The sequence below is a fragment of the Mus pahari genome, chromosome 1, assembly GCF_900095145.1.
Source record: "Mus pahari chromosome 1, PAHARI_EIJ_v1.1, whole genome shotgun sequence".
Classification (NCBI taxonomy): domain Eukaryota; kingdom Metazoa; phylum Chordata; class Mammalia; order Rodentia; family Muridae; genus Mus; species Mus pahari.
The window spans coordinates 130,843,814-130,868,747 of NC_034590.1; the positions used below are offsets into that span (position 1 = coordinate 130,843,814).

General features: G+C 40.4%; 1 protein-coding gene across 3 annotated transcripts in view; it reads left to right on the plus strand.

The window, feature by feature from the left end:
• Trpm6 (transient receptor potential cation channel subfamily M member 6) overlaps positions 1 to 20,865 on the plus strand; it is a 146,893-nt gene extending 126,028 nt beyond the window's left edge. For 2 of the 3 annotated variants that reach the window (XM_029537897.1, XM_021220067.2), the window contains exons 32-39: positions 636 to 686; positions 2,232 to 2,297; positions 4,207 to 4,493; positions 5,118 to 5,200; positions 5,932 to 6,137; positions 12,273 to 12,324; positions 17,226 to 17,332; positions 20,357 to 20,865. In XM_029537897.1, the coding sequence (XP_029393757.1) occupies positions 636 to 686; positions 2,232 to 2,297; positions 4,207 to 4,493; positions 5,118 to 5,200; positions 5,932 to 6,137; positions 12,273 to 12,324; positions 17,226 to 17,332; positions 20,357 to 20,490 (986 nt within the window). In that variant the 3' untranslated portion in view covers positions 20,491 to 20,865. The remainder of the gene's footprint in view (positions 1 to 635; positions 687 to 2,231; positions 2,298 to 4,206; positions 4,494 to 5,117; positions 5,201 to 5,931; positions 6,138 to 12,272; positions 12,325 to 17,225; positions 17,333 to 20,356) is intronic. The other variant, XM_029537891.1, reaches the window with a different exon arrangement.
• Positions 20,866 to 24,934: the final 4,069 nt, after the last annotated feature.

The window sequence follows — 24,934 nt, forward strand, 5'->3', positions numbered from 1 at the left end:
GAGGGACTGAAGTTTCTCCACTTTAATTTTGATTTTCATGGAACAGCAAAACCATTTCAAAGGATTTCTCTGGAGCCTTATGATTTAGGGATAGAACAGAGCTAACACTGGAGGTGCTGGATTCCCAACACAGGGTCCTGGTACAGCTTAACAAACCCCATGATGTGATACTGGCCACCCCTTCTTATGCATCTGGCACATATGTATTGTTTTGTCATTAGTTTCGGTCAGTAAGGTGATATGCTAATAACGACATTAATATTGTCTTTGCATGGTTAGGTGCATCTTGGCAAAGAACTCAGAGAATCATGCTTCTGGGATGTCGTGATGGGCAGCTGTGTGCCTTCTGTGACCCAGAGGTGTAATTGGTTCAGAGGAAATATACTTTGAGGCTAATATTACCTGTCTTTCTCCAATTCCCCATATAAATATGCTTGGAGATATTATGCCGATGATTGGAAGCTGTCAGGATAGCAAGCAGCACAATAATGCATTAAAGGATATTGGGCAAGCTTTTCTGAATAGTTAGAAGCTATTCTGATTAAGCCGTTTAATAGTAACTTTGAAGGCAGTGTACAAACATGTATTTATCTCTTGCCAAGTAATTAAAATGCCAATCATTTCTATGATTTCAGAGATCTCAGCCTCCTTAAAAAGCCCTCAAGAGCCTCACCACCATTATTCAGGTAGGAAGTGTGTGTGCACAGATGGGTCAACTGAGCTAAATGTGTGGGATTCTGCACTTGTAACCATAAGCATCCATCGACTCCACATTATCGATACTGCTTCAATTCAGAAAATTGTTTACTCAAATCGCTGGAATAATTAGACTCAGAAAAACAAATTGTCGGGATTTAAGAAAATTCACATTAAAAAATGTGTATGTGTGTTGGCAAATTTGGAAGAAGATGTCCTTGGTGCCTAAAATTTCCTTGCAAGATCAGTGCTAGCCAAAAGCCAGCTATTTTAGTGTTTTGAACATCTTTTGTACTGTTCCTTTTTTATTACCATTCAGGGGCTTGAACCCAGAGCCTTGCTGGAAAAGTGGTCTACCACTGAGCTAAACCCCAACCTGATCCCAATACTTTGAATTGGGAAAGGGCAGACTTGAAAGTCCTTCTTAAAGGTAGGGTTGTACCCTCCAGATCCCTCAGTGAACATAATCACTGAATAGAGGCCACCCCTCACAGAATAAGGCCAACAAATGTGCCTTGCAAAGATGCCATTCAGCAGAGATGCCAAGGATCTCGACTCTGTCATTAGGCAATGCTTCACAGCACTTCAGTTGTCTTTCTTTCAGAGTGGGAATGATTGTCTGCCAGAGGGCTAGTTGAGAATGAAGAGGCAAATATTTTGAGATGCAAACTAACTTAGACCAGCTGGCCTTATGCCACGCTGTGGTTCCTCCGGGGTCACAGCTCTCAATGGGCAAGATAACACAAGGACAGGGCTTTTACTGAGTTTAACACTCAGTGTGAACAAGGCCTTACCAGCACTATAATTATTGGTCTTATTATATGAAGGTCATTTGTTTAGGGTCCCATAATAAGCTGTCTTATCCTGAATTCTCCTCTGTGGTGAATAATGGATCTGTGGATTCCAGCCTTCTCATTCTAGGCTCCTATGACTGGCTCCTATAGCTCAGCAGTAATCTATTATTTTGACTCTAACTGCCAGCTGTAGAGAGAGAGTCTCTAGTGAGGGATACTGTAACTCGCACAGACTCTGATCTGTTAGGCTATGGCTCTTGGCAGGAAAATGCAGATCACTCGCTTCTAATTAAAATTAGTGTTCCATCCTCTCTGGGAAAAAGAAGGCAAACTCCACAAAACCAACAGTAGATGTCCCCACAGACCACTGTGCACTGAGTTTGCTTTGGAAAAAGGGAACCAGAGAATGTGCAACATAGATTAAAATCCATTTATGAGAAAGAATCACACGTTATTTGAATTAGTGTCTCATTTGTTATTGGGAGAGAGAGAGGAGATAGCCCCTTCATAGACCATGCTATATAACCTCATATAAAAGGTTTCTAAGACTAAGATATCCTTTTGATTTAAGGTGTACTTTATATTTAAAACTATTATTTATAACAGTTTTTGCTAGTGGAAAAAATAAAGGATGCTTGAAATGAAATATTCTGGAATTTGTGTGTATTCTTGTATGTGTGGCTTTCTGTAGGTTTAATTGTTGATACAGTCCTAAAGTAGTCAATCTGTTTTTGTTTGCAGCCATTGAAAGGAATAATTTAATGAGACTGTCTCAGACCATACCGTTTACACCAATCCAGCTGTTCAGTGAGTAACATCTCTCTCTTCTCGAGGCTAGGCAAGGGTAGACTGAATGTCGGTGTGCCACAGAAAAGACACCATGTGCCTCATTTGACTCACAAATTTTATTTTGTCCATGTTGTAGATTAAGGAGATTCACTTCCCAAAGTAGAGATTGTTAACTACTGTGGGCAGCATTTAGGGTCAGAAGCTGAGCCTGTGGGGCTGAGACCTACATGGGTCAGCGGTTGGGAAGCAAGCCTGATCCTGCACCTGGCATTCAGTGATTTGAGGCTGGACACACGCATAGGGAAGAAAAGAACAAACCAACCTTATATAATGAACACAGAAGAAAGCATGGCGTGTCAGTACGCTGAACGCTGACAGGCATGGGAAGAGAAATCCTTTGTTTGTTGTTTTATATTTGTTTGTTTTGTTTCACATACGTGGATTGCTCTTTCTTCAAACTGCAAATGTAGTTTCTAAGAGCTGGAGAAGTAAAGAGAATCAAGTTCGTGTTAGCCAAGGGTACCCGAGGTTTTCTGCCTAGCAGGATGAAGCACAGTTGACAGTGTAACAAAGGTCCCTACACTGCCTTCCCTCCTCAGTCTCCTCTCACTGTTCTAGTGGGGGAAAGACCGGGTTGCCTTCTGATTGTCTATGCAGAGGCTTCCTTCTTCCTCTTGGCTCCATGGATCATTTTGCAAATCAGTAGCTCTTCTCTAAAGTCCTAAAGGAATTAGGACTCCAAAGAGCTCTTCAGTGGCGTTTACTTTGAGCATCAAGAATAAACATTTGAGAATATACCACACACTTTCCAGATACATTTATTGATAAGGAATTAGACATGAGGTTGAGGGAATAGATTTGGTAACTTAATACGGTGTTCACAGAAAACAAACAAGAAGGCAAACAATAATAATGACGTAGGGGGTATCTGAAGTAAAGATACAAGGAAGGTATAAAAGGTATAGGCAGTGAGCTACAACTGAGAGAGAACTTCTGTGTGGATTGTTATTCCTCTTATACTGCAATAATACGGTATTGTGAGCTCCAAGCCTACGGGTGAGCCCTTTCTGTTCTATAAGCTTAAAGTGAGAGCAGTGTTTTATGGATACAGTCTGTACCTGAGGTCCTAACTTGCTCTAAGCCTGATGACATATATAATCTGTACAGCAAACCACTGCAACAAATGTTATCATTCATTCTTACTGAGGAGGAAATGGAGGGTTTCAGTAGCTTGCTAACAAGCTCAAAAGCTCAGGGTATGACCTTGCAACGGAGTGACTTCCACCGGGTAAAAACATGCATTATTGGTGAAGTAAAGTTATCCTTTGCAGAACCGGAGAAACAAAGAAAACCACACCCAGAAAACAAAATCCATGTATATTATAGGAAGGGTAGTTGTAAAACTGCTTGGTCCTTAGGGGGTTAGTAATGAGTAACTACCGGTTAAATTGTCTCAATAGATATATTTGTCTCAAGCCAGGGTGTCATTATCATATGCCCATAATCTCACCAGTCAGGAGGTAGGGCAAAAGGACCAAAAATTTGGAGCTAGTCTGGAATATGTAGTGATTGCTAGCTAGGTTAGCCTTAGTTATAAAGCAAATCATGTCTCCAATAAAAAGTCTAACAATGCTGACGTATTTGTATTGCTTTTAATACCGATAACTAGTTAGTTTATAGTAAGTACAACTTAATTCTTATATGCAATTTGATAGTTTATTCCTCTTTACCCTCCCTACCTTTACTAGAGGGCAAATCAGGCCAATTCGTACCTCGACTCTGCTGTAGCGCCTGCTAACTGTACCCTCTTTTGATGACAGAGACAACTGAACTGAATCTAAGTTGCTCTTCAGGGCACCACCCACACTCCAGACCCGGTATTTTTTTTTTTTTTTTTTTTTAAACTGGCTTTCACTTCTTATTGCAGCAGGAGAAGAAGTGACCATCTACAAGCTTGAAGAAAGTTCTCCTCTGACCCTTGATAAGAGCATGTCCTCTTGGTCCCAGCATGGCAGAGCTGCCATGATTCAGGTGCTGTCACAAGAGGAAATGGATGGGGGTCTCCGCAAAGCCATGCGAGTTATCAGCACCTGGTCGGAGGATGATGTTCTCAAGCCTGGGCAGGTCTTCATCGTGAAGTCTTTTCTCCCCGAGGTTGTGCAGACGTGGTATAAAATCTTCCAGGAGAGCACTGTGCTTCATCTTTGTCTTAGGGTAAGCCTGAACCTTAGATGCCTAGATCCCAGGAAGGACAAAAGAACAACGCAGAGGTCTTTGGCTACATCTTTATCTAAGATGTTTTTTCCTCAACTGAAAAGACTTTTAGTTTTTGAAGGAGGTGGTTTTCATTATTTTTGTTGTAATGGACATTTGCTTTGTGGGTGTTGAGTGGTAGAAGGTAAATAATATTAAATGTTGGGCAGTCTAGGAACTTGGCACTGTGGCTCTTCATTATAAGAATAATTCCTATTAATCTCTTCTCAGTCCATTAGACATTAGAAATACCAGACCCATGGGGAATTTCTCCAATGGTCCTTTTTGGGGTTCTACCTTCCATAGTTGTACAGACTGGTATAAAGATCTTTTATAAGTAAGATTATGTTAGTGAACAATTATTTAATTTTTTGGGGGGGGAATTTAATAAATGCTGTATTTACAACATTTTCACTCCTTACTCTCCCTCTCCAACCTCTCCCATGTCCTCTGATACTGTCCCAAACTCATTACATCTTTTCCTATAATTATTATGGGTAACTGACATTGATCACATATGCATTTGGTATATATATTTTAAATAATTCTCTCTCTCTCTCTCTCTCTCTCTCTCTCTCTCTCAAGGAAATTCAACAACAAAGAGCTGCCCAAAAACTCATCTATACCTTTAACCAAGTAAAACCACAAACCATTCCCTATACACCAAGGTGGGTAAACCTGGCACTGTGGCTCTTCATTATCAGAAGAATTCCTATTAACCTCTTCTCAGCCCATTAGACTTTAGAAATACCAGACCCATGGGGAAGTTCTCCAATGGTGCTTTTCGGGGTTCTTCCTTCCAAAGTTGTACAGACCGGTATAAAGATAATTAGATGTTCCAGACATACCTTGGCTTAAGTTTCTAAACTTATGTGAGTGGAAAAAAGTTCAGACAGATTGATGATCAACATTTCAATTAGGTTAGACAGGCAGATCCTGGGTGCAGTTGCTAATGCCCAGGGGTATTATGGCCCCAAAACATGTCTATTTAAAGCTTAGTTGCTTCCCTAGCATCCTAAACCAATTAGGAAGTTTGCAATCATGAATGCTCACGATTTTCCCTGGGGTGTCTTGATATGCTTGTATTCAGTTATGAAGGCAGATCATAATTTGGTGTGGAGGAATTAGAATAAAACATTTTCCCCCTGTTTTACAAGAAATTTTATAGAGCCTGGCAAGAAAAATTGGACTCAGTACTCATAAAAAAGTTGGAAAGTTTTCTCAAAGAAAAGGGAGGCAAGTAAGCATGGGAACAAACCTCCCAGTTGTCTTGTTCCTTCCTTCCATAGAAAGGCCAAGGGTTGGTGATTTGTGCGGCTGAGTGCTCTGCAGGGTAGCTGCCATGCTTGCTATATTGTGTGTGAGTTGGGGCATCATTGACTTCGTTTGTTCCTCACAGGTTTCTCGAGGTTTCCTTGGTCTACTGCCATTCAGCCAACCAATGGTTAACCATTGAGAAGTACATGACAGGGGAGTTCCGGAAATACAACAACAACAATGGTGATGAAATAGCCCCCACCAACACCCTGGAAGAACTGATGTTGGCTTTCTCTCACTGGACCTATGAATATACCCGGGGAGAGCTGCTGGTTTTAGATTTGCAAGGTAATTAATTGAAAATGTAGAGTTTCCAGAAATCTTACAAGAACTGGGATGGACACATGGATGTGTTCTACCTAGCTTGGTAGAGAGATACAGGTGTTTAGTTCAGAGATATTGCACACTGATAGCCATGAGTACCCAGTTTGTTGTTTTCTTCTTAGAGGGGAAAATGTAGGCACAGAACTGTGTTTAGATCTTAAACATTGAACTCAATGGGTAATGAGTTTTGTACTTTGTTTCAGTGTTGCCCTTTGCCATGCCTTATGCTTACCAGAAAATTTAGATTTGTATTCACATACATGGGGAGGTTTAAATTCTGGATACTTTTCATTATATGGAGTTTATTGCCTTGGTAATTTATAATTTAGCTTGCCTTCTTTGATGTATCCCTTGATACGGCAGTTCAGGGAAGTCCTTGGCTGCAAAGGAGGGCTGCAGCCCACGCTTATTTAATGGAAGCCTTTGATCAGAGAATTTTCCACTATCCGCACCTCCTGCTGGATGTCCAATTCCACAGAACATTAGAGTGTCTCCAGCAGGCTTTCCTTGGAAGGAGGATACAGAATGTGTGTTATGACTGAAGTTTAGTTCTTGGGCTCATGGACTGGAACTTTGGATTCAAATAAAGGACTTGGCCCAGAAGCTGTCATAAAATGACCTCATTTAATCCCAGAAGCAGTACCTTGAAGCATATATTATTGACAATTTAGGACCAGAAAGTATAAATAATTTGCCTCAGGTTACACAGCTCTTAAAGAGGAAGCAGGACATAGACTTAAGCTGGTCTGACGCTATATATCCTTTTCTCCTCCGTGTACTACTGTGTTTGAGACTGTCATTCTGAAAGGAAATAACCGTCTGTGCATTTAAACAACCTGAACTTTCTTCTCTTCTCTTCTCTTCTCTTCTCTTCTCTTCTCTTCTCTTCTCTTCTCTTCTCTTCTCTTCTCTTCTCATTTTCTTCACATTCCAATTCTTGGCAAAAACAGGTTTGGAGGCCTGGGGAATGTTGAGATTAACATTCCTGGGGCATCAGGATCAACGTGTGGGGATATGCAAATTCAGTTTGAAATTTGGATCACATGTTCACTGATCTATCTACACATAAAATGCTGCACACATTACTAAGTATGGCTGCCTTTTGATATTTCTGGTGTTCTCAAGGCTAGATTATATTTCTAAACCTCAAATGCATTTTTTTCAGGAAGAAATATAAACTGAATTAACATGTCCAAAAAAATTCAGCTTTTTATACCAGCAAGCACTTGATGAATATCTGCCTGGAATGGGGATGCTGAAGGCATCTGTTTTGTAGCTCTGGTTGGAGAGATGCTTATTGTTTTCATATGTGTTCCACTGATTATGTTTTTGCTTTGAGTTTTGGGTGGGGTTGTTTAAAAAGCAAAAGCAGAAACAACAACAGCAAACAAGCAAAGAGAAACTTGAAGGAATTAATGATGACTCTTTAGTGTGTTTTGTATTTCAACTTGAATAGGGTTTAGTTTAATGATGTTTATGTTTGGGGATTTTTATGTCTCTTAGTAATCCAAAGTGACATTAAACAGAACAAATGCTGAGATTATAGTCTGGGGCGTCAGGGGGGAGGGAATTGACTTTATTCTTTTCCTGAGTAATTATGTGAATTGCTGAAATAGGCCACTGCACGTCAACTATGTCAAAACATTGACCTTTAAAGAAGAAATGAGTAGACATCACAGAGCACACAGAATAGGTGTCATGAAACTCATGGAACTTATTAGGGGACTAGATAATTGTTGAGCTGAATTCCTGGAAGAACGTAAGTCTATGTCAGTGATTATAAAGCTGTAATGCTATTGCTGGCTGAATCTTATCAAGGTTCGAAAGGAAATTTTTTTTTTTAATTTTTGTTCCCTTTTATATTGTCTTTTGTTTTCTAGTATTTCTAATTTTGGAGAGTTGACTACTCTGCCAGGATCCATTGTGTGCCCTGAGGATCAACTTCCCTCATTTCTTTTTTTTTTTTTTTTTTTTTTTGGTCTTTCGAGACAGGGTTTCTCTGTATAGCCCTGGCTGTCCTGGAACTCACTCTGTAGACCAGGCTGGCCTCGAACTCAGAAATTCGCCTGCCTCTGCCTCCCGAGTGCTGGGATTAAAGGCGTGCGCCACCACACCCGGCTCCCTCATTTCTAAATGGGAAAAATAATCTCATGCCTTTACGTCATTTTGTTAATAAGTTGTTACGGAGTTCTCTGCATGTCTTCTTTGAGAAGAAAGATGAACATGGGCAGTTGATTTTTTTCCGTTTCCCCTTCTCTTGTTTCACTCTTCCAAGAGAAGTGCCACTTGTTAACCTGGAAATGGCCATAATAGGCCAGAAAGCTGAACTCTGAGGAGAGGTGTGACCAATTTCCATTATTTATAATTATAATGAAGTTTCCTGGTCTTTTGCCTCCTAACAATTTTACATGGGAGGGCCTGAATCATCATTATTACACTTGAAGTCCCACAGTTAATTTCCAGCAGTGGAAATTAAAAACAATTGTATTTCAAATTAGAGTATTTGGTTAGGATTTGTTTTTTTTTTTTTCCTTATTCTACTTTTCAATGGATTTTTTGGGATACAGTATTAATTTTTTTTTGTATTTGATAAAGCAATTTCTAGAAAAAGCACCCACATCATCATGAATGTTGTTGCTACAAAGAGATACTTTGTTTATATAGATGGAGTACAAGGACATTGGCCTTGCCAAATTAGATAAGGTTCTATAAAAGTTTCTAGGCTTTCTCTGGGTTTTGCTAAAAAGAGGTCATCAGTAAGTAGAGTAATTAGATATCAAATTATCTTACTTGTTCTGTATTTTCAAAATATCAGGAGAGACTGAGGTAAGATGGACTGGGTTGGGTGGCTCTTGTGTGGTGGGGAGAGCTTGGTAAATGACCCTAAGTGAATGCAGAGGACACTGATTGCCCTTGGGGCTTCTCTCTTTCTCCACAGGTCATAAAGACTTTCTTCCATAGAACAACTCAAAACGTGTAGTTAGGAGTTAAGGTTTAACCTATAAACATAAGTCAATGGGTTAAATACTCTTCGTTAGGTGTTCTGTATGTGTTAGGGAACACACTTTTGGGAAACGAGGTAGAAACAAGGCTTTACCTGTGATAAGATAATGTGTCACTCCATGAGAGGTTCTAGATAAAGAAAATGAGAATAACAGCCGACACTTAACAGCTTCTTACAAGTCAGATACAGCTCACTGAATTCTCCCAGTAGCCCTCTCTGTTAATGTCCTTTTAGATGACAAAACTGGGCTTCAAGAAGGCTAAGGACAGTACCAGGCCTCACAGCCAGAACATGGTACAGCTTGGGGTGGAGCCTCTGTCCTGTGATTTCTACATCTCTAAAGTCACACGATTTAAATGTTCTCTACTGAGATTGATACAGATACCTTTTTTTGGAACCCTACAAATATTTTCTTCTTTTCCAATTGATAATGTGTCTTCAGTCACTGCACCTAGTCCTGACTTAAATTTACACTTAAGACACGGGCCTAAAACTTTAATCACTGTCATAAGCTCCAGGCTTCGAGTTCAGCTTGTGCTTAATTAAAACACTAAAGGCTGTGCAGCTGTCAGCCTGGTGCTGGGATACACTTCTGCCTGTTATTCAGTTTGTTCACTCTATGGTTGTAGGAAAGCAGGGGCTCTCTCAGCTGCTCCTTCTTGTCTATGTGACGAGAAAAGCACAAAGAGCTCCTTCCTGTGGCTTTGAAAATGCAAGGGCTCAGCAAGGTCTGATTTTCACACTTCCCTTGTGTTTGTGTATCGGCCCAACTTTTTCTTATACTATTCAAATGCAATGTGAAAAGTTGCCAGGCTAGGGCTTGCTAAAGAGTAGGCTCAGAGAGTGTATAAACATTGAGGAGAAACTAAGTTCCATCTTATTGCCACTAACCCATAACTGGAATTCACCATCTTCCATTATTATCTAGACCACGACCCACAGTGACATCAACTGTGATGCAAGAGGAACTGCAGATACTAACACAGCACCTTGGGATGCAGGCAGATATTTCAAAAACACTCTTTGTAATGACCACTTGTTAGATATGCTAGTGGGTAGCAGACCCAAGTTAGAGCCTGTTATCAAATGCAGTAATAAAGAAGCACATGTATGTATTGTAATACAGCATATAAAATCTGTTGATACCTTTTTCAGGATCATTGGGGTCCTTTATGTGTTATATATGTAAGTGGTATGTGTCAAAGCATTCCTAGAGAAGGGCCCTATAGCTTCACCAGGTTCACAGAGTCATGAAACAACCCCTTCCCCACAATCGTGTACTCCTGCTCTAGGCTCCAGGCTACTCTAAGACATTTTCCTAAGGAAACCGGTTTCTTAACAGAAAAGCTAGTAAGGATTCCAGTTTCCTGTGATAGGGTTACTATTCCCAAAGAGAGAGCCCACAGCAGAAATGTTTAAAACATACTGCTTAGAAAACACAAGCTTTTTTTTTTTTTTGCTTTAAAAAAGATACATAATTTATTTCTTAATCATTTTTATTTTAATCAAAATATAATTCTATTATTTCCTCCTGTTTCCTTTCCTCCCTCCATCTTCTCCCTGGCCCCTTCCTCCAGCCTTTCCTGTGTATCTCCCTCCATTCCCTTTCAAAGTCATGGTCACTTTTCCTTTGAATATATATGTATATATGCACAAGCATACAAATATAATATGCAGAGTCTATTTAATTTTGCTCATATGTCCACTAGGCGTCAGGTAACCAATGTTTGAGCTCATCCCTGGAGAAGACGAATTCCCTCATCTCTCAGGAGTCCTTAGTTTTCTGTACTTGTCTAGGGATGGGTTGTCTTGGTATTTTCCCCTTCTACTTTAACAAAAAAAAAAAAAAAAAAAAAAAAAAGAACCTTTCTCAAAAAGTAGCCATACATAACAATAGTCTAAGCCTTTTGAATAATCACCCTATAAAGCTCCTGTCTTTCAAGCAGAGGGGAAAAGGCCTGGTTAGGGGATGGTCTCCGAAGTTGTTGGGTACACCTAGTTGTCTCATTGCTGTCCCTAAACCATCGTCACTGTTGGACACTAGCCCCTCACCACATGCAAGCTGTAACAGAGGCTGGCTCCGGGGGTCGAACCTAGTTCTGATTAAGTTCAGCCTTAAATTGCACCCATGTTATCTCTGTATGCTTTGCTCTTCTCAAAACTAAACTTTATTGAAGATACATCCCACACAGTGCAAAGAGCATAAGCCTACACCTCAAAGAATCTTCACAACGGAACACCCAGGTGGAGCCAGCTCTCACATCAAGAATTTGGTGTCGTTTTATTCTACTGTTTATAAGTACTATATATAGATACAGCATTTGATGTGCCTCTTTGATGCATAGAGGCTGTAACTGGAAAACTTGCCAGGATCTCGACCTTGCTAAGCACCGATGGAGGCCATCTAAGGAGAGCATGAACTAGAGGGAGGGACACAGCATTGCCCCAGCTTTAATCCTGTTATGGCCACTTCTGGGATAAGCAATCTTTGGCAAGTTTCTCAATCTCTTTGAACATCAATGTATTCATTGATGTAAATGAGGATAAGATGTAAATTGAGGATGTGAGGATAATATTTTTCTTTCATGAGAATTAAAGAAAGTAAAACTAGATGCCTTAGTGCATACAACTGATAAAATGAATGGCAGATACATAGATCTACTGATAGATGCCACTATCATTAAGTCTTATGACATCACTAAAATACTAATTTGTGGCTAGGCGTTTATTGGTTCTGAGGGGGCTGTTTCAAGAGACACTGTATTCAATAACTTTCCTAAACAGCTTTCTTCATCCCTTTAATTAGCATAGTAAGTATTTAATGTACTTACTATGGAGTGGATGAGACATGGTCTTACAGTGTAGACCCGACTGGCCCAGAATTCACTATATAGCTCAGACTGGCCTTGAACTGATGACAATTCTCCTGCCTTAGCCTCCCAAGTGCTGGGGGTGAATCACTACATCTGGCTTGAGTATAACCTTCAAAAAAAAAAAAAAAAACAGAAAAGAAAACAGAATTTGGTTATTATTTTTCTGCCATTCTAAGAAAATGAACCCTTATTTGCTAAATGAATTTTGTTTCTTCTTTTGAGGTGTTGGAGAAAATTTGACAGATCCGTCTGTTATAAAACCGGAAGACAAACAGTGAGTTGATTTATGTATTATAATTTAGAAGAGTGCCTTCAATTTGTTCTTGTTTCAAACATTATTTTTAATTGTTTCATTCAGTATAAAGATTATATGTATCAATGTGTATCATGTAATGTTTTGTTATTTGCATAGATTACATAATACTTAATGTTTTTTTTTCAAAACTTAAAAAAAAAAACAGATTTATTTTTATATCTATGGGTGTTTTGTCCTAATATAGTTTTACAAATTGTGTATGAGTGCCTGGTTCCATAGAAGCCAGGAGAGGGCGCTGAATCCCCTGGAACTGCCATTAAAGACAGTTGTGAGTGCCATGTGGGTGTTGGAAATTGAACCCTAGTTCCTTTGGAAGAGCTGGACATTTTGAGCAGAGGTCTGTCTTAGTTTCTTGGAAGAATTTGAACACATATGTCCCTTTTATATCCCAGGAAAGTTTTCCAACAGTTACTGTACATCCCTGTAAAACAAGTTTTTAGACTTAAATCAAGGCTTTTATATTTCGAATAGGATTTTCTAAGCCACTTCAGTTAGGAAATGAGTAAAGAGAAGGCATGAAAATGAACTAAAGTTTAATTCTAGAGCTGCGTTAGTAAGCCTAAGGGGAGACTAAAGGGTCAGTGCAGTCTCCAGATTTTGGTTGCAAATTCGACTCTTGCGTTTTCTGCTGGTCTAAACCTAAACCTCAGGGGAAAGGTGTAAGTTTGGCTTACTCTTGGGAGTTTATTTGGACATAAAAACAACGCAGTAACAGAAGTAGCTTCCTTTTTTTCTTTTTTTTTCTTTCTCTTTTTTTTTTTTTTTTTTTTTGTTGTTGTTGTTGTCTGCGCTGTTGGAATGGCTGCCTCTGTGCCCAGCCAGCCACTTTACAGGCAAGCCAAGTAAGAGGTGGGAATGCCAAGTGCTATCCTGTAACCACAGTATTAGAACTTAAAGCCACAGGGCTTAAATATGAGGCATCAGATTGTATAACTCAATCTGGAGCCCACCTACACAGAGGGATGAGTCATTCACCCATCTTTTGAATTCCCAGGACATTTTCTGGGTTTTGGAGGACTTGGCACTAAGCCTTTCAGGTGTTAAAAGTGGAATGCAAAGAAAGGATGGTTCTGATTGGCTGATGACTGACCGATATGGAGAACAGCAGTCGTTTTTAAGTGTGAGTTGCCATGGTGGTCCACAGGAGAACTTGTTAAAATTGATTGCTGTAGTTTTGCCTGCAGAGTTTCTGATCTAGTTGTTTTGAGGCGGGGCCAAATGATTTGCATTTCTAACACATCTCAGGTGAGGTCAAAGCTGAGGGCTAAGGGCACTTTGAGAATCATGGGTCAAATAATTTTAATTCTTGAAGAACTTCTTTTTAAACTGGAATGAAGTCTCACCGGTGTATAGCTCGTAGTGACCTTGAGCTTTGGAGTAGTGACCTTGAGCTTTGGACCTTGAGCCGAGCCTCTGTCTCCTGAGGGCTGAGATTTTACTACTGAGGCTGGGTTAACATTACTTTTTAGACAAACTGAGGGCCTATACTTGGTTGCTGGGTCATAGAAAACACGTAGGGCTAACTACATGGAGATTCCCGACACAGTAAAACGTGGAAGTTTTACTTTTTTCTTCTCCTGGATCTCATTTAATAATCCCTGCTTTTTTGCACCATTCTTCGACTGAATGATTTTACGAAATGTGGGTGCGGCCCATCCGCAGGGTCCTCTGAGAAGATGCTCATCTACTAAACGTATGTTTAGGTATTGTGGGCTCGGGTGGGCTCGGAAAGATACAGATAATCCTTAGTGCTCCTGTGCATCACCCAACTCCTATGATATCTGTTTGACTATTGAGTCCACGTTGGATTTGTGGGTATAATGAACTATTTTATTTTTTTAGTTCAGCAGAGCCAAAGTGTTTTCAGCTAAGCATATTATTTCTTTAGCAGTCTCGTGTGCTCAAGGGCTTGAATTAGGAATTTATATTTCTCTATGAGAACTTTCTTTACAATTTTTTCTGTGCAGAGGTTTTGCATATATAATGAACTGAGTTTATGTGTACTCTGCCTATTGTTCATTAAAATTTGACCTTGGCATATATCACTTAATATGACCTGAATACTCCATCTTTTTAGAATCTCAGATTATATTATCCTACTTGACAGTTAGGTATGTAATTGCATTCTATAGGAAGTGGGTTTCAATTTCTATTAAGATCACATGGGGAATTAGAAAGGCATGCTTAGGCTTGGCATTCTATTGCAATGTCTGAATAGGGCCCTCGTCTCTGTACTTTAAAAAAAAAAACAAAAAAAAAAAAAACAAAAAAAACTCCCTCAATGTAGTTCTATAAAATTATTATGGCAGCTTTATTTTCCATGACTTGAGGACAGCCTCTCCTGAAATGGATAGAGAGGTTTAATTGTGGGAATGCCCAAGTCTGTGTATTTGGTTTTCACAATGACCTTAAGTTTGATTTTCTCTCAACTAATTAGTTCCATTAGAACTATATCTAATTAATCAATGACGCCCACTAGTGTGAAATCTTTGTCAAACAAAGTATGAACCATAGGTCAACGTTGCCACCAGGGATATTGGTGGAATTGCATGGTCTCTGAGCCTTCTCTGTAGCTGATGAACCAGACTGTGAACCTTCATAAAATCTTCTGGTGAACCAGCATAAATTCAAGTTTGAGGTGTACAGGGTTAAGCAATTGATTTCACCCTTGCAACAACTCTGTGTGTTACTTTTGGTACAACAGTTCACACACAAGAAAACTGAGACTCACTTAAGGTTCTAACTTTCTTGTGATGGGAAAGAATCAACGGAAGGGAACAGTTGTCTATGAGGTGGGATGATGGCATTAGAGAATAATTCTAATAGCCTTGCTCAGGCGTCCTCTCACTGTTCCCAACTCTCCCTAACATGCCTCACTTATTGGTAGTTTGGGACTGTATCTTTTCAGCCTATTGCCAACTGCCTGATGGTTTGGAGCATTGGACAAGTATGAGCTGGTGGCGAGATGTTCTTTCGTGACTGTGTATAGAGGGTACTAATTGGACTTTCCTTGTTTGTATAACCAAGCTACCACCTGTTTTCCCTGTGTTGTTAAAAAAAAATCTGGAAAACGGGTAGTTGTGTTTTCTTTGCAATTTTAGTTATCTGAGACAGCAAGGCTTGGAGCATGCTGTGGAGTGTATATGCAAATAAAATGTCCCCACATCACTCTCTAACTGCTCCTGGATTTTTGGTCCTGATATATAAATTTTGTAGTGATTTTGATTATTTTATTTTAACTCTCACACAGCTCATAGAGGCAAATAGCTTCCATATCTTACTCGAAGGTATTATATCTTAGTTGGGTGTCTTTATGTCTTCCTTGGATGACAGAAATGGCTGGTAGGGGATGCAAACCAGTGAAATTTTCCAATGAGGTCAAACGGAGTCTTCCATGCTAATGGCTGAATAAATACCTTCGTCTCTCACTTTATCAGATCCAAGGGTTCTGGTCTAAATACCAAATGAGTCTTTTTTTTTTTTTTTTTTTTTTTTCTTTTTTTTTTTTTTTTTTTTTTTTTTTTGTGCCACCTTCAGTTTCACCTGACTAAGGTAGTGTCTCTCCAGCTGGACTGAAATCCAGGCATAGTTAACAAGAAGCAGCTTCTGCTGTGGGGTAAATACCACCAGAGCTGTGCCTTGTGAGAGTGATTGGGTGACCAGGAAAGTTAATCCCCAGTGTCTTTCCAGTCTTGTCTTCCCAAGAGGCTTTCTCCACCTACCCGGCACAGAGGCGGGAGGCAATCTGAGATCAAACTGACATCAGCCCTCATCCTGAGCTTGGCACATCTTCAGAGAGCCACTGTTCTTCTGCCAAAAGGAAGTGGAAATTGAGATAAATGTTCTAATCCTCTGGTGGAAAAAAAAAAAAGCCCATTTTTTTTTTTTTACACCATGTTCCTTTTGAAAAACCACATTCCTTAGAAGCAAAGTTTATTGTTTCCCTTTGTGATAGTCTGCTGTGTCCCCCCCCCCCCCAAGACGTGGTATTTAAGAGCAGTAATTGAGTTCAGATTTTAAAATGTGCTGTTTCCACTGCGCTCGACATTAAAATGAAATATTAGCTTTCATAAGCTTTCTTTGGAGGCATTTCTGGTGTGCTCTGTCCTGTGTCATGCAGAGGGTCAAAGTCTAAAGAGTAATGGTTGTATGAGGAGCATGCCTAGAATCTGCCGAGGATCTTTATATTAGAAAGTTCAAAATGTGTCTCAGAGATACCAACGCTCTGTAATTAAGTCTGTTACTTACTCTGGCCAGCTGCCATCTCTTTCCACAAACTTTTTGGCTATTAGTTGTCTTGGCTTTCCTCAAAGAACCCGGTTAAAACAGTTTGTAGAGTCAAAAGTGGCTTTTAAAAAGCCAGGGGTCTAGGTGCTCGGGTGTCCAGTGAGGTGTTTGATTTGGGGAGAGTCATTTTTCAGAAAGGGATTTGGGTGCACAGTAGTGCACAAGCATCTTTTTTAGAAGGTGTGTGCTATAGCAAAGTTATTCATTCCTTTACCTTTGGGGTGTTTTAGTAGAGCATATGATAATGAATGCCATTCTCTCTCACACCATATGCATTAAAAAGGGTTTCTCTGTATTTTGTTTTAATGTACCACATCGAAAATTCACTCTTCTATCAGATTAGTGTTGGAATGAGTTTCACAGTAGGTCTTGGAGTTGGGTACAAAGATTTAAGTGCATTTGAATTTTAAATTTGCAAACCTAACATTGTTACCTCCCCAAAGTGTTCTGTTCTTTGTTGGCTCCTTTAAGTGGCTAGGTTACTAAGGGATACTGTTTGCGATCTCAGAGAATCCTAGTTGGACTCCTTTTTCTCAGCTGTGATCTAATTGATATTCTGATATTTCCCCTAGATCAAGAGGGATGGTGTTTGGACCAGCCAATTTAGGGGAAGATGCAATTAGAAGCTTCATTGCAAAACATCGCTGCAACTCTTGCTGTGGGAAGCTCAGACTGCCGGGTAAGCCTAGGCGACTCTGTTTCTTTGGAGGAACTCTCATAGAATAACAGTTATTATAACTCAGGATCGAGTCAAAATCTTAACCGCATTTTTATCTCACTCGCAGCCATTCACAAGCTTGACTTTCTGAGTGAAAATTTTCAAGTCTCAGGAGGGATTAAAAAAGGACAGGGATTTGCTTGAGGTTCTGCCAAAATGTGATAAAACAACCTGGGGCCCAAAGCTTGTCACAGTCAGCCCAGAGAAAAAACATTCCACCTACTTAAAGGGAATGAAACAGGACGAAGGCCCCTCTCTTCCCTTCCAATGTCCTGTTTGCTCTCAGATGGCATGCCTGTAGCATTTTTATTCGGCTCCAGCTTGCCCATTGGGCACCGGAGAGGGTGTGGCTCAGAGAGAAGAAAGACTGTCAGTTAAAGCTGTAACAACCACTGCTTTATTCCCTCGTTTGTATGTTTGTTTTATAGCACTGGGCTTAGAACCCAGAACTCTGTAGTGCTAGCCCGCACTCTACTACTGGGCTACATTCCCAGCCCCCACACCTGCCACATTAAGTTCTGATAGCAGTGTGTGTGTGTGTGTGTGTGTGTGTGTGTGCGCACACGTGTGCGCGCGCTTGAGAAATTCTGGCTCTGCTGGAGTCTAGTTGTCCTCAGAAAGGAGGCTTGCTGTCTGCTTAACTCTTTCCTGGGTCATAGCAACCGACTCCTTACCGTGGAATTTCACATATCAGAAGGTGCAGTCCTGCGTGGGGTATTGTGGCTACACCTATAGCTGAAGATGTTGCAGGAGGCTCACCATAGTCCATCACACCATCAGCTTGAGCAACATAGGCCATAGGTGTTTCTTTCTCTCTCTCTCTCTCTCTCTCTCTCTCTCTCTCTCTCTCTCTCTCTCTCTCCCTCCCTCCCTCCCTCCTTCCCTCCCTCTCTTCCTTCCTCCCTCCCCCCCTCCCTCTCTCTCTGAAAAAGTCATACCTTGAACTAGTAATCAGAAAAAAGATTATCTTCCACTACAACCCAGGGTGGACCTATGTACTTCCATAACAAAAACGGGCAATTTCTAATTCTGTTGAAATTGAGGGAAGCTTTTGTGAGTGAGACTTAGCAAAGGAAAGGGATAGAATTAGGCCTCTGGGTCTTCTTTCCTCCATCATTCAAAATAGAGTGTGTCATCATGCAGGGGCAGATATGGAAGAAGAAAGCCAGAGGAGCAACGAAGGAGGCTGCACTCTCCTAACTGCCCACAGTGTGAGCTCGTGGCAGACGGTCAAAGAGATCACTGTACAACACTGTACAACACTGTGTCCTGCATCAGGAACCCAGGCAGGGGTTGGGACTGGGTTGAGGGAAATCAGAAGTCTAGGCAGGGAGGCAGGAGCTGGTGAATATCTGATTCATCCCACAGTTGCGGCCTGGAATCCACTCAGGAATCTTCATCCTTAGGCACTGGACTCTGCCCTGTCTGACTCACTGAATCCCAGACAGGGCAGCTTCTCTTCTCAAAGACCCAGGACTGTATCTGATCACCTAGGAGCCAGGCAGGCTGAGACATTACTCATAGCTTCCAACCTTTGGGCCTAGTTAATTGTTGAATACGGTGAAGGGTTCACGTTCACATGTCAGCATGCCATGGTAGGCTGGGAGCCTTGTCGCTTTTCTTCCTCCACCCTGTGGAGTCTGGGGATCGAACTCTGGTCACGAAGCGTGACAGCGAGCACCTTTACCACCCACTTTTATTTTTTCCTTAGGATAAAACCAAGTTTATTCTTTTTAACATTCTCTCATCTGGCCTACTCACCCAAACATTTATCTTCTTTATTTTTGAGTAATTTTTAAATGTACAAACTGCAAGAATTTCCAGAGTACCCATCCAGATTCTCTCATTCTCTCTGTCTCTCATTCTCTCTGTCTCTGTCTCTATCTCTTTCTCTGGTGTCTGAAATCCTAGTTTTAAAAATTAATATTGAAATGGAAATAATGAAATACCCTCTTTGATTATCATTGGTAACTGAGTAAAGATGTTTAGTTTGCAGAACAGAATGAGAAGTATATTTTACTTTTTATGTTTTATTTATTTTTAAGGCACAGGCAAGTTTAGACAATTCGTAAGAATCTGAAATCTTGGCCCAGGCAGGGTCATGTAACCCTGCTCTGCTTTCCACTGAATATAAGGCTTTGACCTTTAACATCTTCATCTGCAAGCAGGAGATAATTGTATCTGACACAAAGTTGGGATAAAGATTTATTTTTATGTATATGATCAATAAACATTGGTTATATTATTAAATATATATTAGTATACATACCTATGTGTTCATTTTTTTTATCTAGAAAAATCACCATGTAACATTAAAAATTAAACCAAGAAATATGAATTTTTCCTCCTGGTACCAGAGGTGAAGCTCAGGGCTTCACACATCCACCCCCAGCTACACACTCTCGCCCTGAGTGATAACCTTGGTTCCCTAATGCTGTCACCCACAGTGTCTAGCCCATGAGCCCTGTTAGCTCAAGGCTAACAAATTAAAGGAGCGAGGAAGAAGGCTGCACTCTCATAACTGCCCATGATGTGAATTCACAGTGAATGGGCAAAGAGGTCAATGCATAGCCCTGTGTCCTCTGGGCTGGTCATCAGGAACCCAGGAAGGGGTTAGGGCTGGGCGAGGCCCATCAGAACTCTAAGTAAAGGAGGCAGGAGCTGGTGAATGTCTCAATCATCCCACAGTCGCAGGCTGAAATCTGATCATGAATCACAGCATAAAAAGATGCATGTAACATTTAATGTCATTTTTCCTATAGTCAGCCTTCCCAAAGCTCACCCTGTTTGCCATATTTTTAACTTTCCTTTGTAAGCAGAAGAAGCAAGGCTTAGGAAACATCTGATATGATTTTCAGATGGTGAAACTTTTGTAGATCGCCACAGAACTGAGTTGGGCCCTTTGACTAAGCCTAATGTCCAGTCCACCTGCATGAATCAATGTGATCTAAGTTATCTACTGAAACTATCTTGCTTTCTTTGTAGATTTAAAAAGGAATGATTACTCCTTTGCAAGGGCACACTGCAACTCAGGATTTGGGCAAACCATTGAATCAGCTGAGGCGCTTCCAGAAAGAGATAAAAATAGAAGTTCCCTGGAAGATCACACACGCCTTTAAAAAGGATGATGAAGGAAGATGATGGTCCTTTAGCTCCTCCTGCCATGAATTCTATAGTGATGGACATAGACTGACGTGTTCCTGACTATGTCAGAATCTCTGTCACGATGACTTTACAATGTAGACCTCCCTGGAAGTGCCCTCTGAGCCTCATCTCCCACTGCCCAGAGGGCACAGTGCATAATGGAGGGGTTCTCTTGGGTATTGACTTCTGAGAAGAATGTGTGGCATACATTCTCATCTCCCGGTTCTGCATGAAGATGCTAGATGAGTCAGTCGGGAATACTTTCCTCTATACCTCATTGCTTCAGCTGGCCACTTGGAGTAGAATGCTGTACATTAACGAACCAGGGAATAAATTAATTTATTTTCTCACTGCATTTGAAGACTTTGTCCTCACTGTTATTCATGATTTCATCCAAGGGTTTTACATATACCTATACATACATGAAGAGTATATGTTTTCTTCTTCCCTCTATAGCAATGTAAGGTGTGAAAACAACAAAAACAACAGGGAAAAGCCTGGGATGGGTGTCTGTTGGCCAAGGCTGGGGCATCCATAGCCATAACAAAGCCATATCCCGGTGCACTCTAGATGTATTGGAGCATTGTTATGAAATCACATGATGCTTGGGATTTTTCAGTTTCTCTGAATGAAAGGAAAGCAGAAATCAAAACCAATTTTTCTTACATATTTTTATTTAAATGAGAAAATTGGGGAGTATGTAATCCTGGAAACTATTAAGAAAGGCTTCGCTTTATTAAGCTCAGAAACACTATGGCCAGAGACCCTTACCAGGCTCTGTTCATCCTTTTCCTCGCAATACTGTTTCATATCACATCTATGTTCTCCTTGGCCAGTCCTGTAGGGAAAAGATACTGAACCGCATTGCAGGTATTTTGCTCCTTCCATTGTAGAATTCATGGGTGGGATCTGGATGTAAGAGTCTAAGAAGAAGGAGAGGTCAGGAAGTTCCTGTGCAGGGATCTAGTGTTCAGGGATTTCTTTCCAAAGGCATTTATCTACCTCTAGATTCTGAGTGGCATCCACCCCTTGCTGTCTTAGAGCTTTTTGCATCTCTGAGGCATGAGATTTGATATAATTTAGGGTTATTCCTTACTCTGTGGCTTTGCAAGTCAAATCCTGGACAATCAGGAGTTCCCAGTAATCAATCAGGAGTTCCCAATAATCAATCAGGAGTTCCCAATAATCATCCAGTCAGTGCATGGTTGTGTTGTTGTTGACTGTTGTTTTAGATGAAAGCTAACACTCTTGTTTTAGGAGTGATGATGTATGCCTTTGTCAGGTTTTCTTATGCTTCTCACTAGATGAAACAAAAGGCACAGCTCATGGTATGAGGACAACAATACTTTTTAAAAGAAATAAAACAATCTTCAAATGATAGTGGATTTCATTCACTAGGTAATAAGTCAGATTTACATTTTTAACCTAGAAGGAGATGATGACCAACTCTTTGAGAGCCAGTATGATTCTTTTGATGTCTCTCTGTTTTAATTTCCTAGGAAATAGCTTTTAACAACCTATACCTTGTCTATTGAATTCTTAACCAGTTCTTACCCTTATCACCATGGGTGATAACGCCCGAGTGCAGTCCTTTACTGGTGACTATTGAAATGAGATGATAACTTCCCAGAAAGTGCCTAGAAATAATCATCACTTTATTACCCTTTGAAAAGAAGATTGGTAGAAAAGTCATTTGAAAGATGGTTCATTACCATGCCCCAGTAAGATTTCTTTACTCACAGCTCACCAAAGCACGAGAAAGGGAGGATTATTCTCTGAGGTCGGAATTTGAAGGCTGTGTGTTTTGCCTCTTTGAAGTCTTGGTATTTAATTTTCTGTAGTCATTTCTTGGGCAATTTTCTAAGAAACTAGTTGAAGCTAATTTATCGTAAGTTAAAGTCAAATGACAGAACAGATTTTTTTCCCCCTTAACAGCATTTTATACCACAGAGGTTAGCTTCTGAAGGAAATTGAGACTTAAATAGCATTTCAAATCTCCAGCCACATGGGTGGGGACAGAAAATAGCAAGGATTCGGGAAGACACACTGGCTTTGCAGTTAACACAATAGCTACTTATTATTTATTTTTGCCTTTTCCTTGTACACCAGTATGTGCAGATAAGACATATTCCCCCCCCCTTTTTTTTGAAATTCTCTTCTAAAAAATACTTAGATATGTTGCTTAATTTTTCAAAGAAAAACATGTCATCCTCACGGGACCATACTCCTTGGTCTCTACTATTTCAGACTTTTAATACAAGTTTATATAATTTGTTTAACCTTTCTGCTAACCCCCAACTCTGAAATGGAGATGAAGATACTTAACTTCTAAATGAAGGTGAATGGTAATGAGATAGCATTTAGACTATCCTTTGAGAATCTCACTTAAAAGGCTTCTTGTGAGCCTGGAATCCAGTTCAATAAATAGTGAGAGGCTTTCATATTGGCATGATCTGGTCATTATTGAGTATTTACAGATGGGACTTAGTGGACCTGTTGTTTCTTCACAAGCACAAAGGTGTTGCTGCTCTGTCTCCTTTTCTAGAGAGAAGAAGCTCACTCATGGCTCCCTTTGCTTTGCTTTCAAGATGAATTATACAGTTTCAAATCAGGAAATAGCCCCCACCCCCTTCACAGTAGCTCTCTTTTCTTTGCTCTTTGCAGGATCAAGTCTTACCTGTCTTGTTTGTTCTGCCCTCCTCTCTGCAGAACTCATTCTAGGACAAGAAATGGAACCCAAAGCGGCACCGCCTGAGGTGTTATTTTTGGAGGCATGAAAAGACCAGAAAGAAGATACAGTTTGATGTTTGCAAAGCAATGTTTTTATTTTTTTTTCACTTTTTTATTAGCCATGATTTAAATTTTGCCAGTACAGAACTGGTTGGTAATAAGAAAAGTTTGGTCTGTCACTCACCCACATCTTCTTTCAGCAACTAACATCCTTTAGAGCTTTCATCTCCTCCAAGGGAACATTTACTGGGGACCCTTAGAAATCCTATCTATTGAATTAGTTACAAAGCTCTTGCAATTATTATGGCAGAAACTGTTCTGCTAATGACTGTCTAAATGTGGATGTAACAGTTGCCTTTTGTTGGAAGGATTTGGGGAGACTCTTCATTGGCATCATGGGCTTGTACTTTAGCTTCTAATGAATCTTTTGCTCTGTATCTTATTGGTAACCAAGCAACCGATCACAGAGCCTTGGGATGCTTTGGTAACAAGTTCAGTGTGTTGCCATGATTTTATAATTCCCACATCACCCTTGGAATTGTGTGGATGAAGACTGGGGGAAGCAGAGGTGGTGGGTGGAGGGGCACTGGTCAAACCTTGTGACTGCCATCGGTGAGGTTACAGTGTCATAGATGCTGTCAGAGCTGGTGAACGGTTTCTCTGAGAAAAAAGAGTGTCTGCAAGATTATATGCCTGTTGCAGATAGAAGCAACATAAGAAGAAATACTGTTTACTGCTAGAGGACTTCTGGGAATATCTTAGGAATAGTGTGGGAAGAGAGGTGTGGTGAGAATCATTATTTCATCCTTAGTTTCATATTATTGTTCAGTGTCCCATACTAGCAATGCTTTACAAGTGTTTCTATATTATACTACAGGAAGATTAAATTTAATAGATGGAATCTCATCTGACATCAAGCGTTTTCCAAAGAAATGAGGAATTTGCAACATAGAGGTCATCATTTGTCGGCAGTAAAAATCATAGTGAAGGCATCGTTATTATAGGTAATGCAGGGGGCATTCCTCATTTCCCAGGCATTGTGTGATGTATGCATTGCACATTGCATCTGTACAATGATCTAATCCATCAGATCATTGTGTGCAGTGTATAATTTGGAAACCACTACTTATAAATGAGTTAGGACACTGACTGCCATCATCACCCCGAAGAGAGCTGAGGTTTGAACCTGCAGCAAATCGGTGATATTGTAACTTACATTGCCCTAGACAGTACAGTGATATCTTGTGAGAGTCTGAAACGCAGATTTGAAATTTGGGGTCTAATTTGGGTGTAGAGATAGGAAAGTCCAAATTGGGATTGTAGAATGCTTCCTGGCATCAATTTTACATCTTATGCATTATTGAGTTCGGTTCTGCATTTTCAGCCCCCCCCCCCCACACCATGTGATCATTGCAAGTCCATGGTACAGCCAGTTCCTCTTGGCATTCCATGAGGTAGGTGCAGAGTGATGAGTGTATTCCTTTGTATGGTCCTTGCACTGGGTCTGCTTGGGGATATTCTACCTTCACATGAATCTTTGCCTTTCCTTTCTTTTCTCAACAATTTAATAGCATCTACTGCCCTGATACTTTATCAATGTAGAGTGAAATCACGGGATGTATATAACCTGCAAAGCCTGCCCCTCACACCATGTCCCCATAGGCCTTGGAAGCTGATTTATAATAAGAA